Source organism: Lineus longissimus, chromosome 1 (assembly GCF_910592395.1).
Source record: "Lineus longissimus chromosome 1, tnLinLong1.2, whole genome shotgun sequence".
Classification (NCBI taxonomy): Eukaryota; Metazoa; Nemertea; class Pilidiophora; order Heteronemertea; family Lineidae; genus Lineus; species Lineus longissimus.
Window position 1 is genome coordinate 28,029,452 of NC_088308.1, and position 18,894 is coordinate 28,048,345.

The 18,894-nt window shown below is 44.3% G+C and overlaps 1 protein-coding gene across 24 annotated transcripts in view; it reads left to right on the plus strand.

The window, feature by feature from the left end:
• Positions 1 to 18,894, plus strand: part of LOC135495751 (calcium/calmodulin-dependent protein kinase type II delta chain-like) — a 91,117-nt gene that overhangs the window by 15,265 nt on the left and 56,958 nt on the right. For all 24 annotated transcript variants that reach the window (XM_064784684.1, XM_064784828.1, XM_064784658.1 and 21 more), the window contains exon 3: positions 14,538 to 14,597. In XM_064784684.1, the coding sequence (XP_064640754.1) occupies positions 14,538 to 14,597 (60 nt within the window). The remainder of the gene's footprint in view (positions 1 to 14,537; positions 14,598 to 18,894) is intronic.

The following is an 18,894-nucleotide window of genomic DNA, read 5'->3' on the forward strand; positions in this document are numbered from 1 at the left end:
GAAGGGTGGTTTCCTTGAGAAGCATCACGCTGGAATAAGTGATGTGATATGTTTCCAGCATGAGTCTGAGAAGGGTGGTTTCCTTGAGAAGCATCACGCTGGAATAAGTGATGTGATATGTTTCCAGCATGAGACTGAGAAGGGTGGTTTCCTTGAGAAGCATCACGCTGGAATAAGTGATGTGATATGTTTCCAGCATGAGACTGAGAAGGGTGGTTTCCTTGAGAAGCATCACGCTGGAATAAGTGATGTGATATGTTTCCAGCATGAGTCTGAGAAGGGTGGTCTCCTTGAGAAGCATCACGCTGGAATAAGTGATGTGATATGTTTCCAGCATGAGTCTGAGAAGGGTGGTTTCCTTGAGAAGCATCACGCTGGAATAAGTGATGTGATATGTTTCCAGCATGAGTCTGAGAAGGGTGGTTTCCTTGAGAAGCATCACGCTGGAATAAGTGATGTGATATATTTCCAGCATGAGTCTGAGAAGGGTGGTTTCCTTGAGAAGCATCACGCTGGAATAAGTGATGTGATATGTTTCCAGCATGAGTCTGAGAAGGGTGGTTTCCTTGAGAAGCATCACGCTGGAATACGTGATGTGATATGTTTCCAGCATATGTGTCGCTGGGTTTACTGTTACCTTGGCAGTCACTCGTTCCCTATGCTTACTCTTGTTTCATGAATAACATGACATCCCTGTTTCCATGGTGAGCGAGACCGAGGCAAGAATATATGTTCACGGGGAAAACCATAATTATTGTTCATTTGAAGCAGGAACGCAGACAAAAGTTACTAACGATGTTGTAGATGTTGAATAAGCTCCATGTCCATGATTGTAATAATGCTGTGGCGTTGTCATAGAAACTACCAATTTCTAGTATGAATATTTGATTGGTTGCTGTTTCCTTTCCCTCGCAGATGTCCCCAGTATTGTTAACCCTTTCATAAATTTAGCACTGGACCTTTTCAATATTGAAAGCGATGCTAGGGTTTTGGATCAGCTCAGGTGTGTTTGGCTGTCATATGAAATCACAACAGTGATTGGGACCTATCATTTGAATTATTTAGGTACATGTAACCACCACTACCAGCTTCATTCCTACAATAGTCAATGACCATTGGCATTGTAGCTTTTGACGTACCCAGCTCCAAGCTTCTAATAACATTTCGAAAGAGTGATTCCATGTAAACAGTCAGTTCAATATGTTCAGTGGATGGTAAACAGAGTGACTAAGTCACTCCAACAAATGGTCAATGGCCATTGACATAGTAGACTACTGCTCAAGGTTGACCTTTCATTTTTCATTACGAGAAGTTGTCTGCTCCCAAATGACCTGTGATCTTTTCCTCCAATCTTTATTCATTACATCCACGATGATCATGTTTTGCCTCCGCTCTGCTTGATATTGGTAACATCCATTGTCATGATGTACCCAATCCCGGCTGATGAATCAGACAAATTGACCATGCCGAGAAATGTCATCGAGTGTATTGCGATATGACGTCGTAGCAATAACAACATGGCCTTATCGCCTATTCTCACTTCATGCGTAAGGGATCGTGAAAAGTATGATTTGGTCAACAGATTTGATCAACATTCCACTGTCATCTTGTAAAGTAATAGTTGACGGCTTGCTATTGCCTTCAATGATGCATTTTGACTTGATGGCCGTTTAAAACTAAATACTTTAACTGATACTGTTATTGAATCCACTTGTGTGTGACATTTCAAGTGTATATTTTTGAGAATAACATATTTTTCATCATTTAAGTGTTTGTCATGAAATGTTCCGTGATTTTAGCAGACGATCACTCCCAAAGGTCTACAGCGTGCAATATATTCTGATTCTGTATAATATGATTATCAATTTACTTCCCTCTTTTCATGCATGTACAATGTTTGCTGCATGATGGCGGCCAATGACAATAAACGTGCAGTGAAGTAGTGTTGTATTGGCTTCAGGTGAAACAATCAGATAGGACTGTTCAAACAAACTTGTTGGAATCGGTGATTCCTGCTTATTGACTCTTCAATTCAAACTCAAACCCAAATAAATCAAATGGGAGTGTTAGTTGGCATGAAATATCTTGATGAATATTTGTGTTGTGGGGCGGATATATTGATAATGGAAGAGGTAGTCTGTAGTAGGGCTTCTCCTATATACAAAATTACAGGTCATCAGGTACGATTAAAGCTAAGCTTTCAATTTTCGTTCAACATCATCTCCATCTCCATAGAATGACAACCAGAATCTATTTGTCCTGTGCATCAGTTTGCCAGGTATTCTACGTATTCGCTTACAATGTGAATAAGGCAAGGCGATTCATTCACCTAATCCCATCGACTTCCTATAGGTGCAGATTCTGACAGACCAATTCCTACACAAGCTTGCTTGTGTTGCCGTGACAACCAGTGATGTCATGTATAGGCACACCTTGTTTACACATGTATGTGAAGGCAGCAGCTCTCCTCGAGGTGTTATAGGCTTTCATGGGTGATTTTCGACATTGTTATTGTCACTCTCCTGAGCAGTAATATGTGATATCGAATACCAGTGCCACACTCAACTTTATATCAATGTAGTTAGCCTTCTGAGTGATATATAGTAATGCTCTTAATCTTCTTGGCTTATGGGATATAAATAATGTGACATTTTCAAAGGTTCAATAGCTTGTATATCTTGATTTATGTTTTTTTCTCGGATTTTGTGAAGAAACCATTCCAAAAACTCAAATGCCCCAGCCCCTCATGAACTTACATTTACATTACATTACCACACCTAATTTCAGAACTTTTGGTCAGATTTTAAGACATTAGCGCTTGACCCCTGACCTTTTCCTAATGGTGACTGACCAATTCACTATCCACCTTATTATGGTCGAACAATATATCATCAACGATGTTGTTGATTTCTTGTGGCCAGCCGATAACTAGCTCTATTTTCATCATGGCACGCATCTCTCACCATGGCAATTGCCGCGAGTCCATTATCTGACCAGCTAAGAACTTGTCCAATTATTATAGTGATCTGGCCTGCAGACATTGATGTCCCTGCGCTTCATTTTGGACTGAGCGTTGTGTTGTGGAAAGATTGACGTGATTTTTGTTAGCGGTAAATAAAAGAAGTGGATAGGGGAACAGGGCTGTCAAGTTAGAGCAGTATCCATTTAAAAAGGTCTTCAGTTTTTCAAATCAGTAGTTTGCTGACTGGGAAAATCTCTACATGCAAAATTGGGTGCATGTAGTTGTCAAAATTAGGAGCCATTTTTCCAGACTTTGGCTTAAGTCATCGTTTTCAAAGCCAACATTTTTTGGGGGCTGACTGGGGTACTTCTGTATTCTCTTTTGAATTCCTTAAAAACGTTCAAGTACTGGTCTGTCCCATCATCCTTATGCATTTGCTTTTCAAAATGGTTATTTTGTATTCCTGGCATTCAGAGATATTGCATGAATGAATGTCTTGCTAAAAGTGATATTTCTTCCACTGACCATGTAAACTGATCTAAAAAATGTCTTGATTGGTAGAACTTTATGTTGTGAGGTACATGATATTGGGACATAACCTCATTCATATGATCAGTTGTTAAACATACAACAATCTTTGCTTGTCTCTTATACATTGTGTCCTAAAAATGCCATTTCTAAAAGAGGGCTCTAATGTGTCTTATACATTTTCTCTTTTCTGACTAGATAAAGGTAAGAACAGATACTGGTAAATTCGGTAGGTGTCCAGTGTTCTCCAACTTAAAACAACTTTAAAATCTTTTCGTTCACTTTTGACCCTCGTTTGATCCCAGCTTTCTATTCATAGCCATCAAATGCATGAAACTAAATCCAAAATGAGTCTTTGTTGACTTATCATCAGCACCAGCATTAACTACAAAACGCTGATTATGAAGGCTCAATTTTTTGTCCGTAACATTGTGTTAAGTGATCCTAATTAATATTTCAATGTCATCTAAATTTGCCATTGCATGCTGTTTGCCAGATTGTTGCTACTTTCAGTGGTTTCCTGCTGAGCGTTGAGTGTTAAGTTGGAGGTTACTAGGACAGCTACCAGAAGTCTTTACTCTTTCCATGAGTGAGCGATTTTGAGAACTGTTCAGAAAATGTTAAATTCACCTGAAAATTTAGGTTATGATAATACTTGACTTTTTGGAACAAAATCCTTCTCTGTCTTAAACTTGGTAACATTTGTCATGTATATTTCACATCAGAATATTGTTTTTTTTAAAGAATTCAAGCTTATTATCACATCTAAACATGTGGCAGTGAAAAGACCTGTTTTGCCTAACAAAGAGAAAGGACGTCTCTTTTGATTGTCAGGATGCTCCTGGTTTCATGTGTCGTTCATTGGCGTTGATACCATGTGCACCTCCATCAGATCAGGCAGGATAGCTCTTCCTTATAAGTTGCATATGTTACCATGACAACGGGAAGCTCTAGATTACCTGTGCTCTTGGTATGGCTGTAGCATTGTCAGAGAATCCCTTCTATAATGTTACAGAGAGAGAGGGAGGGAACGAGCTTCTCAAATCACATCCATTTTCCTCACCCATTCCCAACTCACATTCACAACTTGTTCATTAACACTTTGAGGACTTGAGATGTCATGACGATATTCCTTTTAGAAGGAACTTCGAAAATGAGCTTGTGAAAACTTAGGCCTACCTAAATTAATATTTTGGCTGTAATTAACCTTGCATTCTTGGTGCCACTTAAAATTGTAATGGAAACTTTAAAAATGTCTCTGTGGATTTTTCTGATATTCCTTGTATAGAAGTGCGGTAAATGGAAGACGTTTGATGCTGTCACATGTGTGTTTTTGTCTTGTCATCTGGCACTGGCAGCCAAGCAGTGTGAAAGTGACAACCTGCAACACTCATAACATTATGGTGTGTAGCTCTTAGTGGCTACTAACATCAACATATTCTTTGCAGTTGACACAACTTTTAAGTGATTTCATCCTAGCTTTTTGAAGGTTGCCATGAGCAGTGATAATGGCATGCAGCCAAGCCAAGTTTTATGATGTGCAGCCAAACCAAGTTTCATGAATTTTTTTGCCGTTATTATTTCTTTGCCTTTTGCTATCTCCTCTCCTTGTAATCGCTCTACTTATATCATTGTCAGAATATCTGTGCCTTCTAGGTCGTCTGTTTCGATTTTTCCACGTTTAGCGAGATCTTAATAGAAATGCTTGTTTGGTGTCTGACTTCATTTGTTGTACACTGCCAAATTCCCAAGTGAGTATTTACCAAAAGGAATAATGCGTGGTGCAGCTTAACTAAGTGAAATGTCAAGGGCCTGTGATGTACATTTTCTTTTCATTCCATCCTGTGTATATCATGCAGCAATGCATGATATGTACTGCTATCTAGAGAATGCAAATATGATATCCCAAGCGGATGTGAGCAATCATTGTATAATTTGTGCAGAAATGATGTTTGTATCATATGATATAAATAGTTCATGTTATTTGGGAGGTTTATCACATATAGTGTCATCATTGTTTGCCTGATTAAAGCTGAACTGTCAACTGACTTTCAATTATATCGTCCTGTTTAGTTTGTGTGATTTGATATCAGGGCACGTTTTACTGTTCCTATATGCTACATCATTATCGCATCTCCATGTGTTTGTATGACAGTTCAGCTTTTATACAGAGGGGACATGTCAAATTGATTGAAAAATTACCCTCCATATGAATTTTGGAGACAATATTGAGGACGAGAATTATTAGTCCTCATTAGTCCTCTTTGCCTAAGCTATATAAGCCTTCCATCATTATGCAGGATCACAAGGTCCCCAGAGGCATTGCCATAACGTTATTAAATACATCCCATGGTCCATGGGGGAATCATCTGTTGCTATGGTGAAATATGCGCCTCAAAACATCACGGTGATAAGAATATTTTGTATTCTAGCTGTTTGGTTTGTAATGAGGTAACAGTCAGTGATCGTGGGACAGCACATGACCCAACGTATAGCTACCTAAGGGTAATCAGAGATGACGGGACAGCCAACTGTGGGCTTTCCAAGGACAATCAGAGATGGCAAGACAGCCAACTGTGGGCTGTCGGAGGACAATCAGAGATGGCAAGACAGCCAACTGTGGGCTGTCAGAGGACAATAAGAGATGGCAAGACAGCCAACTGTGGGCTGTCAGAGGACAATCAGAGATGGCAAGACAGCCAACTGTGGGCTGTCGGAGGACAATCAGAGATGGCAAGACAGCCAACTGTGGGCTGTCAGAGGATAATCAGAGATGGCAAGACAGCCAACTGTGGGCTGTCAGAGGACAATAAGAGATGACGGGACAGCCAACTGTTCGTTATCCAAAGGTAATCAGAGCTGGCAAGACAGCCAAATGTGGGCTATCCAAGGACAATCAGAGATAGCAAGACAGCCAAATGTGGGCTATCCAAGGACAATCAGAGATGGCAAGACAGCCAAATGTGGGCTATCCAAGGACAATCAGAGATGACAAGACAGCCAACAGTGGGCTGTCAGAGGATAATCAGAGATGGCAAGACAGCCAACTGTGGGCTGTCAGAGGACAATCAGAGCTGGCAAGACAGCCAACAGTGGGCTGTCAGAGGATAATCAGAGATGGCAAGACAGCCAACAGTGGGCTGTCAGAGGACAATCAGAGCTGGCAAGACAGCCAACTGTGGGCTGTCAGAGGACAATCAGAGATGGCAAGGCAGCCAACTGTGGGCTGTCAGAGGACAATCAGAGATGGCAAGACAGCCAACTGTGGGCTGTCAGAGGACAATCAGAGATGGCAAGACAACCAACTGTGGGCTATCCAAGGACAATCAGAGCTGGCAAGACTGCCAGCTGTGGGCTGTCGGAGGACAATCAGAGATGGCAAGACAGCCAACTGTGGGCTGTCAGAGGACAATCAGAGCTGGCAAGACAGCCAACAGTGGGCTGTCAGAGGACAATCAGAGCTGGCAAGACAGCCAACTGTGGGCTGTCAGAGGACAATCAGAGATGGCAAGGCAGCCAACTGTGGGCTGTCAGAGGACAATCAGAGATGGCAAGACAGCCAACTGTGGGCTGTCAGAGGACAATCAGAGATGGCAAGACAGCCAACTGTGGGCTATCCAAGGACAATCAGAGCTGGCAAGACTGCCAGCTGTGGGCTGTCGGAGGACAATCAGAGATGGCAAGACAGCCAACTGTGGGCTGTCAGAGGACAATCAGAGCTGGCAAGACAGCCAACAGTGGGCTGTCAGAGGACAATCAGAGATGGCAAGACAGCCAACTGTGGGCTGTCAGAGGACAATCAGAGATGGCAAGACAGCCAACTGTGGGCTGTCAGAGGACAATCAGAGATGGCAAGACAGCCAACAGTGGGCTGTCAGAGGACAATCAGAGGTGGCAAGACAGCCAACTGTGGGCTGTCAGAGGACAATCAGAGATGGCAAGACAGCCAGCTGTGGGCTATCCAAGGACAATCAGAGCTGGCAAGACTGCCAGCTGTGGGCTGTCGGAGGACAATCAGAGATGGCAAGACAGCCAACTGTGGGCTGTCAGAGGACAATCAGAGCTGGCAAGACAGCCAACAGTGGGCTGTCAGAGGACAATCAGAGATGGCAAGACAGCCAACTGTTGGCTGTCAGAGGACAATCAGAGATGGCAAGACAGCCAACTGTGGGCTGTCAGAGGACAATCAGAGATGGCAAGACAGTCAACAGTGGGCTGTCAGAGGACAATCAGAGATGGCAAGACAGCCAACTGTGGGCTATCCAAGGACAATCAGAGATGGCAAGACAGCCAACTGTGGGCTGTCGGAGGACAATCAGAGATGGCAAGACAACCAAATGTGGGCTATCCAAGGACAATCAGAGCTGGCAAGACAGCCAACTGTGGGCTGTCAGAGGACAATCAGAGATGGCAAGACAGTCAACAGTGGGCTGTCAGAGGACAATCAGAGATGGCAAGACAGCCAACTGTGGGCTATCCAAGGACAATCAGAGCTGGCAAGACAGCCAACTGTGGGCTGTCGGAGGACAATCAGAGATGGCAAGACAACCAAATGTGGGCTGTCAGAGGACAATCAGAGATGGCAAGACAGCCAACTGTGGGCTGTCGGAGGACAATCAGAGATGGTAAGACAACCAAATGTGGGCTGTCGGAGGACAATCAGAGATGGCAAGACAGCCAACTGTGGGCTGTCAGAGGACAATCAGAGCTGGCAAGACAGCCAACAGTGGGCTGTCAGAGGACAATCAGAGATGGCAAGACAGCCAACTGTGGGCTGTCAGAGGACAATCAGAGATGGCAAGACAGCCAACAGTGGGCTGTCAGAGGACAATCAGAGATGGCAAGACAGCCAACTGTGGGCTGTCAGAGGACAATCAGAGATGGCAAGACAGCCAGCTGTGGGCTATCCAAGGACAATCAGAGCTGGCAAGACTGCCAGCTGTGGGCTGTCGGAGGACAATCAGAGATGGCAAGACAGCCAACTGTGGGCTGTCAGAGGACAATCAGAGCTGGCAAGACAGCCAACAGTGGGCTGTCAGAGGACAATCAGAGATGGCAAGACAGCCAACTGTGGGCTGTCAGAGGACAATCAGAGATGGCAAGACAGCCAACAGTGGGCTGTCAGAGGACAATCAGAGATGGCAAGACAGCCAACTGTGGGCTATCCAAGGACAATCAGAGATGGCAAGACAGCCAACAGTGGGCTGTCAGAGGACAATCAGAGATGGCAAGACAGCCAACTGTGGGCTGTCAGAGGACAATCAGAGATGGCAAGACAGCCAACAGTGGGCTGTCAGAGGACAATCAGAGATGGCAAGACAGCCAACTGTGGGCTGTCAGAGGACAATAAGAGATGGCAAGACAGCCAACTGTGGGCTGTCAGAGGACAATCAGAGATGGCAAGACAGCCAACTGTGGGCTGTCGGAGGACAATCAGAGATGGCAAGACAGCCAACTGTGGGCTGTCAGAGGATAATCAGAGATGGCAAGACAGCCAACTGTGGGCTGTCAGAGGACAATAAGAGATGACGGGACAGCCAACTGTTCGTTATCCAAAGGTAATCAGAGCTGGCAAGACAGCCAAATGTGGGCTATCCAAGGACAATCAGAGATAGCAAGACAGCCAAATGTGGGCTATCCAAGGACAATCAGAGATGGCAAGACAGCCAAATGTGGGCTATCCAAGGACAATCAGAGATGACAAGACAGCCAACAGTGGGCTGTCAGAGGATAATCAGAGATGGCAAGACAGCCAACTGTGGGCTGTCAGAGGACAATCAGAGCTGGCAAGACAGCCAACAGTGGGCTGTCAGAGGATAATCAGAGATGGCAAGACAGCCAACAGTGGGCTGTCAGAGGACAATCAGAGCTGGCAAGACAGCCAACTGTGGGCTGTCAGAGGACAATCAGAGATGGCAAGGCAGCCAACTGTGGGCTGTCAGAGGACAATCAGAGATGGCAAGACAGCCAACTGTGGGCTGTCAGAGGACAATCAGAGATGGCAAGACAACCAACTGTGGGCTATCCAAGGACAATCAGAGCTGGCAAGACTGCCAGCTGTGGGCTGTCGGAGGACAATCAGAGATGGCAAGACAGCCAACTGTGGGCTGTCAGAGGACAATCAGAGCTGGCAAGACAGCCAACAGTGGGCTGTCAGAGGACAATCAGAGCTGGCAAGACAGCCAACTGTGGGCTGTCAGAGGACAATCAGAGATGGCAAGGCAGCCAACTGTGGGCTGTCAGAGGACAATCAGAGATGGCAAGACAGCCAACTGTGGGCTGTCAGAGGACAATCAGAGATGGCAAGACAGCCAACTGTGGGCTATCCAAGGACAATCAGAGCTGGCAAGACTGCCAGCTGTGGGCTGTCGGAGGACAATCAGAGATGGCAAGACAGCCAACTGTGGGCTGTCAGAGGACAATCAGAGCTGGCAAGACAGCCAACAGTGGGCTGTCAGAGGACAATCAGAGATGGCAAGACAGCCAACTGTGGGCTGTCAGAGGACAATCAGAGATGGCAAGACAGCCAACTGTGGGCTGTCAGAGGACAATCAGAGATGGCAAGACAGCCAACAGTGGGCTGTCAGAGGACAATCAGAGGTGGCAAGACAGCCAACTGTGGGCTGTCAGAGGACAATCAGAGATGGCAAGACAGCCAGCTGTGGGCTATCCAAGGACAATCAGAGCTGGCAAGACTGCCAGCTGTGGGCTGTCGGAGGACAATCAGAGATGGCAAGACAGCCAACTGTGGGCTGTCAGAGGACAATCAGAGCTGGCAAGACAGCCAACAGTGGGCTGTCAGAGGACAATCAGAGATGGCAAGACAGCCAACTGTTGGCTGTCAGAGGACAATCAGAGATGGCAAGACAGCCAACTGTGGGCTGTCAGAGGACAATCAGAGATGGCAAGACAGTCAACAGTGGGCTGTCAGAGGACAATCAGAGATGGCAAGACAGCCAACTGTGGGCTATCCAAGGACAATCAGAGATGGCAAGACAGCCAACTGTGGGCTGTCGGAGGACAATCAGAGATGGCAAGACAACCAAATGTGGGCTATCCAAGGACAATCAGAGCTGGCAAGACAGCCAACTGTGGGCTGTCAGAGGACAATCAGAGATGGCAAGACAGTCAACAGTGGGCTGTCAGAGGACAATCAGAGATGGCAAGACAGCCAACTGTGGGCTATCCAAGGACAATCAGAGCTGGCAAGACAGCCAACTGTGGGCTGTCGGAGGACAATCAGAGATGGCAAGACAACCAAATGTGGGCTGTCAGAGGACAATCAGAGATGGCAAGACAGCCAACTGTGGGCTGTCGGAGGACAATCAGAGATGGTAAGACAACCAAATGTGGGCTGTCGGAGGACAATCAGAGATGGCAAGACAGCCAACTGTGGGCTGTCAGAGGACAATCAGAGCTGGCAAGACAGCCAACAGTGGGCTGTCAGAGGACAATCAGAGATGGCAAGACAGCCAACTGTGGGCTGTCAGAGGACAATCAGAGATGGCAAGACAGCCAACAGTGGGCTGTCAGAGGACAATCAGAGATGGCAAGACAGCCAACTGTGGGCTGTCAGAGGACAATCAGAGATGGCAAGACAGCCAGCTGTGGGCTATCCAAGGACAATCAGAGCTGGCAAGACTGCCAGCTGTGGGCTGTCGGAGGACAATCAGAGATGGCAAGACAGCCAACTGTGGGCTGTCAGAGGACAATCAGAGCTGGCAAGACAGCCAACAGTGGGCTGTCAGAGGACAATCAGAGATGGCAAGACAGCCAACTGTGGGCTGTCAGAGGACAATCAGAGATGGCAAGACAGCCAACAGTGGGCTGTCAGAGGACAATCAGAGATGGCAAGACAGCCAACTGTGGGCTATCCAAGGACAATCAGAGATGGCAAGACAGCCAACTGTGGGCTGTCAGAGGACAATCAGAGCTGGCAAGACAGCCAACTGTGGGCTGTCGGAGGACAATCAGAGATGGCAAGACAACCAAATGTGGGCTGTCGGAGGACAATCAGAGATGGCAAGACAGCCAACTGTGGGCTGTCAGAGGACAATCAGAGATGGCAAGGCAGCCAACTGTGGGCTGTCAGAGGACAATCAGAGATGGCAAGACAGCCAACTGTGGGCTGTCGGAGGACAATCAGAGATGGCAAGACAGCCAACTGTGGGCTGTCAGAGGACAATCAGAGATGGCAAGACAGCCAACTGTGGGCTGTCAGAGGACAATCAGAGATGGCAAGACAGCCAACTGTGGGCTGTCGGAGGACAATCAGAGATGGCAAGACAGCCAACTGTGGGCTGTCAGAGGACAATCAGAGATGGCAAGACAGCCAACTGTGGGCTGTCGGAGGACAATCAGAGATGGCAAGACAGCCAACTGTGGGCTGTCAGAGGACAATCAGAGATGGCAAGACAGCCAACTGTGGGCTGTCAGAGGACAATCAGAGATGGCAAGACAGCCAACTGTGGGCTGTCAGAGGACAATCAGAGATGGCAAGACAGCCAACTGTGGGCTGTCAGAGGACAATCAGAGATGGCAAGACAGCCAACTGTGGGCTATCCAAGGACAATCAGAGATGGCAAGGCAGCCAGCTGTGGGCTGTCGGAGGACAATCAGAGATGGCAAGACAGCCAGCTGTGGGCTATCCAAGGACAATCCGAGATGGCAAGACAGCCAACTGTGAGCTATCCAAGGACAATCAGAGACACACAACAGTCGGCTAGCTTTCTTGCAAGTTATAAAAGTCTTGTCTCAATATTCTGAGCACTCCTGGCCATTCTTGTGATCGACATCTCAATTATAAAGTCATCCTTCTGTGGCTCCTGCTGCACACCACTCCAGGGTTGAGATGTACTAAGCTACCAGGAACATGAACCATAATGAGATTTGGCTACTTCAAAGAATTGATTACTCTACCATGTCTAACTGACTGACATGTTGATTACTCCTCATAGGGCTCATGCAAATAATTATAATCTCCATTATCAAATGTGTTCTCAGAATCTTCTCAGTATTTGGCTCAGCTTGTCTTGTATTAGGATCACAGAAACTAGAGAAACCTGCCCAAAATTATCCAGATCTGTTTTCCACTTGCTAAAGAGATGGGTGTTGGTGTCCTGAAAGTCATGAAAAGATTTATAAACTATCAGCAAACCTTTCCTCAAGGCTCGGAGAGATTGGTCCTTGTGCTGAAAAATACAGTAGAACCTCTCTATCAAAAACACCATTTGAACAGAAAAGCTTTTACAACTCGCTCCTGGGGATATCATAATAATAAGCTTATTGGAGTCATAAATCCCGCATGTTGGTTGTTATTATTACCACAACCATCCCCGATATTAGTCTGCTGTTTGCAATATTCATGTGTGGCAGCCATCCACTCTGAGCACAAGGTTCAGGCAAACCTGCTCATGTATTCATTCTAATATAGAACCTGCCTCTAGGTACTGTATCGTTTATGGCCATTACAATTTGTTTCCATGGCAATCTGTCCAAAATTCAATAACTCTGATAGACCTGCATCTAGCTGTTTTATATCTTAATTTATATCTAAGTCCTTCTGATGAGGAGTCAGACAGTTGTGATTGTTTTCATTGTGGGGTGGAAGTATTGGTTTACCTTTCCAACTGGTGTGTTGTTAGCTCCTTACCAAGAGTACCAACCACACCAACCACCTCCATAAGGTCAATAGAATGTCAATCTGATGAAATAATTGATTGGAAAACCTCTGGTGCATGCACGACAACTTGTCAAAAGAATGTCACTAAATGTGATGTGTGTAGAGGAGAATATCACCACCAGATTGGAAAACCTGGTGGTGCACAACAGCTTAATCACCAATCGCCAGACCATTTGTGACTCGCTCTACCAAAACTAGGCACTTGTCGCATCTGAACTCGACAGGTTGATACGGACTTGTTGTTCATTTCCCTATTGTAGACCTTTTGTGAAATCTATTACAAACTGATTTGGTCACATTTCACAAAAGGTCTACAATAGGGAAATAAACAACAAGTCCGTATCAACCTGTCAAGTTCAGATGCGACAAGCGCCTAGTTTTGGTAGAGCGGGTCACATTTGAACAAAATTTCACACTTCATCGGAAATTTCAAGATCCGAGTATCAAATTCAAATTGGACAAATCAAGACGAGGACGAGCCATCTGAAGCTTGACAATATTTTGCAGCCACTTTTCAGTTGGCTTTTTTTGCATGGAGTGCCATTTTATGTGAAATGTAGGATAGAATATTACCAGACATACTGATGGGAATGCCCTTTGGCTTCACTTGACGATGAGCCATGGGACAGAATGATAGGGAATTAGCTAAATGACCACACAATATCAATATTACCTGAAGTTCTAGAGCAGAAAGCCATCAGTCAGCCAGATTGAAATGTCTTTTGGTACCACGTATCTTTTATGATTTTGGCATTTCAACACATTTTCAAGTCTTAAGGATCAATGATGTTGTTTGTTTTTCATGTGCGTAACCCAGGGTCTGGCTACAGGTTATTGGGAACCAAAATTGAGTGTAAAATGTCATGGGTCGAAGAGGACATAGTGTCGTGTTTAAACCATGGTGTCATGTTGAAGGTTAGATAGGCATGTAGGCATGTCTTGGGTCAGAATGTCACCACCTTTGGAAAAGACCTGGCTAGGTTGTTTTCGTGTGATGATTAATAGTGTTCGTGATCGTTGACCATGGACCATGTTTCTCTAGCATGTCTGAACAGAGGTGATGAAGATGTCAGGAAGGTTTCTGGAGGTTTAAAACATGACTGTAGGGTTATCACCATGACTGTAGGCTTATTAACATGACTGTTCTTTAAAGAACTCTTGATGATTGCTTTTTTTAAAGTTGATGGAGTTGTTTTCGACTGATGTGTCATTTCTGAGTGACTTAATTCATTTCGGGAAATTCACAAGATATTCCCAGCATCGTATTGCGTGTGCTGTGGTCAGCTAAATGTCCAAATATATGTATGGGGTCCTTCAATTCTTCAATTATGCATTATTCTAATTTTCATCTCCGTCTACTTGCAGATCACCAGAAATTGGAGCGAGAAGCCAGAATATGTTGGCTGTTGAAGCATCCAAATATCGGTAAGTCACACCTTTATTTGTTCACATCATACAGCCAGTTGTGGTCTAGAACTGCTTGCCTCTATCAACTGACTCGGCCTGTTACTGTTTAGAGCAGCCTGGCCCATCACTCTTTCTTCTGATCTCCCTCAACTTGATGTTTCATGACTCTTCTCTCGATCGACCATGTCTACTTCTTGATTGGTTCCATTGTTTTCATTGATCGGACATCTATATTTTAAAGAAATAAAGCTTTTTAGATGCGTCTCTGTTTACCGTGGTGTTCCTGATATGGTGTATGACCTTTTTCGTTATTCTCCGTGATTGCTTGGCCTCTTATAGATGTGCCCCAGAAACTTCTCTAATTGCTTCCGTTGTTTCCATTGGGTGAGGCAGATAACCCATCGCCCTCATAAACTGCAGGACAGCCAAAGCCCAGCAATGGTGTGGTTAATTTCCCTGGGGTTCAATATATGATGCATTATTGGTTCGTGTAATACATCATCACTGACATTACATTAGCATTGATACATTACTTCCTTCTGGGGCAGCTTTAGTGGGACTCGCCTGTGCGCCTGGTGGACACTTCAGCATGTGCTGGACTTTCATGCAGTGGCTTCTGTCTGGGGGCAATTCCTGGCTTTAACAAGCAAAAAACTAACCTTGGCTGAGATTGACCATCGTTTTGACAACAGTCAACTTTTGCTGAATCTTTTGACCTCTGACCTTAGAACCCCATTGCATGATTTATTTCAATCTTTCATAAAAACCAGCCGTGACGAACAAAAGGGCAAAAAGAACACTGATCCAGTACCGCCTCTGTGCTGAAGAGACTCTGTGACTTCCATCATCCACGAGTCAGTGCCATGAATAACCTACTTATAACTTATAATGCCATTATTTTGCTCAGTAGAAGCATTCAATTTGCATTCCTATTATCAGATGAAATTTCATCTCGGAGCATCGCCGATTAATCGTTATTTTACATCGGCTGATCCTGGCATTTTCTCCACCGAGTCGCCCTCTGAATAATGATCCTCAACTAATCTTATCAGTATGACATTATATTTAGACAACTTTTTGATAATTGTGTCGGACGGAATTGAATCTTGCCAAAGCTTGTTCTGTGTGCTCAACTTGATAGGCAGGAATCTTATTAATGGAGAAATTGTTTTTGATTAACTCTATTTGATCCGTTTTGTGTGGGTGTTTGCCAGCCTCGAGCACAGCAATAAAGTGATTTTCATGAACAGTCTTGGTTGTTGCCCTGGAAAGCAGGCAACAGAGGACGTGTCAGCTGCCATTGCTTTCCATGCCTTGATGTATTGGGCCAGGCATTGCAGACAGTGTACACTGATTCTTGATGTGGCAATTGAGTCTGAGGTTACAGTTCATTTAAATAATAAAAATAGGGTATTGTTTCAACTAAATATTTGGGCAGACGACAACACCAGTGTACATCAAATCTTATTCCAGCACAGACAGCCATGTTGTTACACCTGCTGTCTGCAACATTCTGAAAAACAAAGTTCATCTCCTCTTGTACTTGAGTAGACAACTAACCTTCTCCCCTCAATTTTAAACGTCAATACAGTGATGGTGTATTGTAATGTCAGTGTAACCATGTTTATAGCTGCATCCAGTCATAATTCTGGTCCATGATCATCACTGACCATTTATAAATTTGCATGCAGGATTCTGATGATGATTGAATAGAAAATCCATCCATTTTCATCCTATTGATCAGCAATCAATGGGTAATCAATCAATAGATTCAAGGTGATCAACTCTATTATCTTGTGTGATTAGTTTCATGGCATCCCCATTCATGGCGAGGCGTGTTATCCAGAGTCCAGAATGCCGAACAGATTGTGGTGGAGAGCTGGTAATGTGATGTGTTGCCAGTGGTATATCTCGCTGTCTAAAGTTGAGCCGTCTGCAGCAAACCTGGTTGTGCATCTATAAAACAGGCCATGCTGATGAAGTGGAAGCACTCTCAGATTACCAATCAAATTATGCAGTCTAGACTCGGAATGCAGAAAACAAATTATGCACATTTGCTTGGTTGGTGGTTCCTCCATCCCTCCATCAGTGCCTATAACAGAACCATCCCTAAATTCTCATCATACATTCAGAAATGACCACTAAGTGATAGGCATCGCATATAATCCTCTCTCTGCTGTAAGTTTCATATTTCTAATGTACTTTGACAGGAAAAGTTGGTGTATGCAAAAAGAGACAGCATATGCTGTGTACTTTCAGTCTTCACATCATGGTATGAATCTCAGATTGCTTGCCTCTTGTTTCGACGTGATCGAAGATTCATTTAATCTATGAACATCATTTTTGCATTCTCGTATTTTTCGTCTCGTTTGTCTCTCTTAACGATCGAATCTGTCTTGTTGGCATCAAAATAGATTGATCATTTATTGATTTAATGACCATTTTTTAGCGAGATGTCTGTTGTGAAATTGGTCTGTGCAAAGCTTGTCCATCCTTTTGGCCACACCAGCTACCCAAAAAGTGGTAAAAATTGGCAAATTTCCGGATTAATTTTGAAGTGCATTCAGCTTGTATTGGTGATGAATACATCATACAAAGTTGATTTGTGTGGATACAAGCAATTTTACAGCAATATTTCAGCGCTATATGTGCCTGAAATGTTGACAGTAGCTGCCTGGCTATAAGGGGATTCATTTTATTGGTGCCTCCAGTGCACTGAGCAGCTATGATTCTGAGGCTTAATCCAGTTATGTGGCCCATATGTGCCCAGACATTCCTCTCGTTACCTAGGTTACTGTGGCAGGAGCCAATACTTGGCAGAATCTGCATATTGTGATGAACAAGATGATAGAAATGATTTGGAGAAATGATTTATCCCTTTTAGACCTGAGGAGGGGCGAGGGAATTTGAGAAAGCTGTCACGACAAGGCAAGCAGGTTTGGCTAGAATGATTCAAGACTTCGTTGGTAAAGGTCAAAGTATGTGACTGCAATGATGGCAGACATAGTTTCAACAACATCATCATGATATTCAAAAGAAAGGGTTCTTGTTTGCAGCCTCCGAAACATGAAAAAATTTCTGAGTCCAAATATTTTTTTTTCACTTGTTTTTTTTTCTGCTCAAAATGAAGAAACATAATCAGTCCCACAAATGTTTTTGACTTTGAAAATTTTTCAGAATTTTGAACTTTTTGAAAAAGTTCGACAATTTTGGCTGGAATAGCTAATCATGCATTTTGTCCCCGGATTTTCAACTTCACTAACACGACCACCCCGTTAACACGACCATTTACCAGTGTTCCACTTTATATGAAAAATTTGTCACCTGCTCTTGTTGATGAACATCTAGAAATCCTCCATGGTCATATTATGTACTAGGGCTTCCCCCTAATCTGATGGTCTGATCATGTTCTGCCATGAACACCTGCTTCGCTTCTCCCAAGGTAAGTCTTCCTTCATAGGTCACATTGTCTATTGGTGCTGGGGTTTTTGAGAGAACGTTTTGGTGATGACGGAATCCTTGTGGTATGTTTCAGCTGTGATAAAAGGACTTTCAGTTTCAGTGTGTAGCTGGCTAATGAAATTCATTTACCTTGTTTAAGTAAAGCTTTCAGATGTTTCATATACCTTCACCTCAATAACCCACATTCTGTCAGCTAACCTCTTAAGTGCATTATCTTGTCCAACATTGTGGTCGTTTCAATATTTTTGTTACCGATCTTGTGTTCGTTGTGTTGGTCAATATTTCCTTTGGTTTAAAGGAGAGAATCTAATTTCCTGACCATCTTGGGAACAACATCCCTGCCGGAAGGTTGCTTTTGTCATGGGTGATGTGCACTTTGAAGTGAAGTTCTCGCCTACTGAAGTGAAGTTCTCGCCTGCTGAAGTGAAGTTCTCGCCTGCTGAAATGAAGTTTTAGACAGAAGCAACCAATGTCTTCATTTCACTCAAAAGCACAGGTACTAAACTTGTTCATTGCAATCCAACTGAACACAAAGCAAATCAATAAAATCCAATGCATAAAATTTCCATTGGTTTCAATCAGACGATGGCCCCCGGGAGGATCGCGCCAGATTAATGGCAAATTTGAAGGAACGACCTGAGCAGACATTCAAACAGATCTGCTCATTTTTGTCAGGAGGTGAGGAGGAGGTCAGGGAGCCAATCTCAACGATCATTCCAGGTCAGAATGTGATATTAGAACCAGAGAAATACCATTACAGGCTGATATCAGGTGGGGTACATTGGTTGCATCATGCCAATTCAGGTTGCTGTCATTCCGGTTTAGGTTGGGTTGTGTACCTGATGAACGCCAG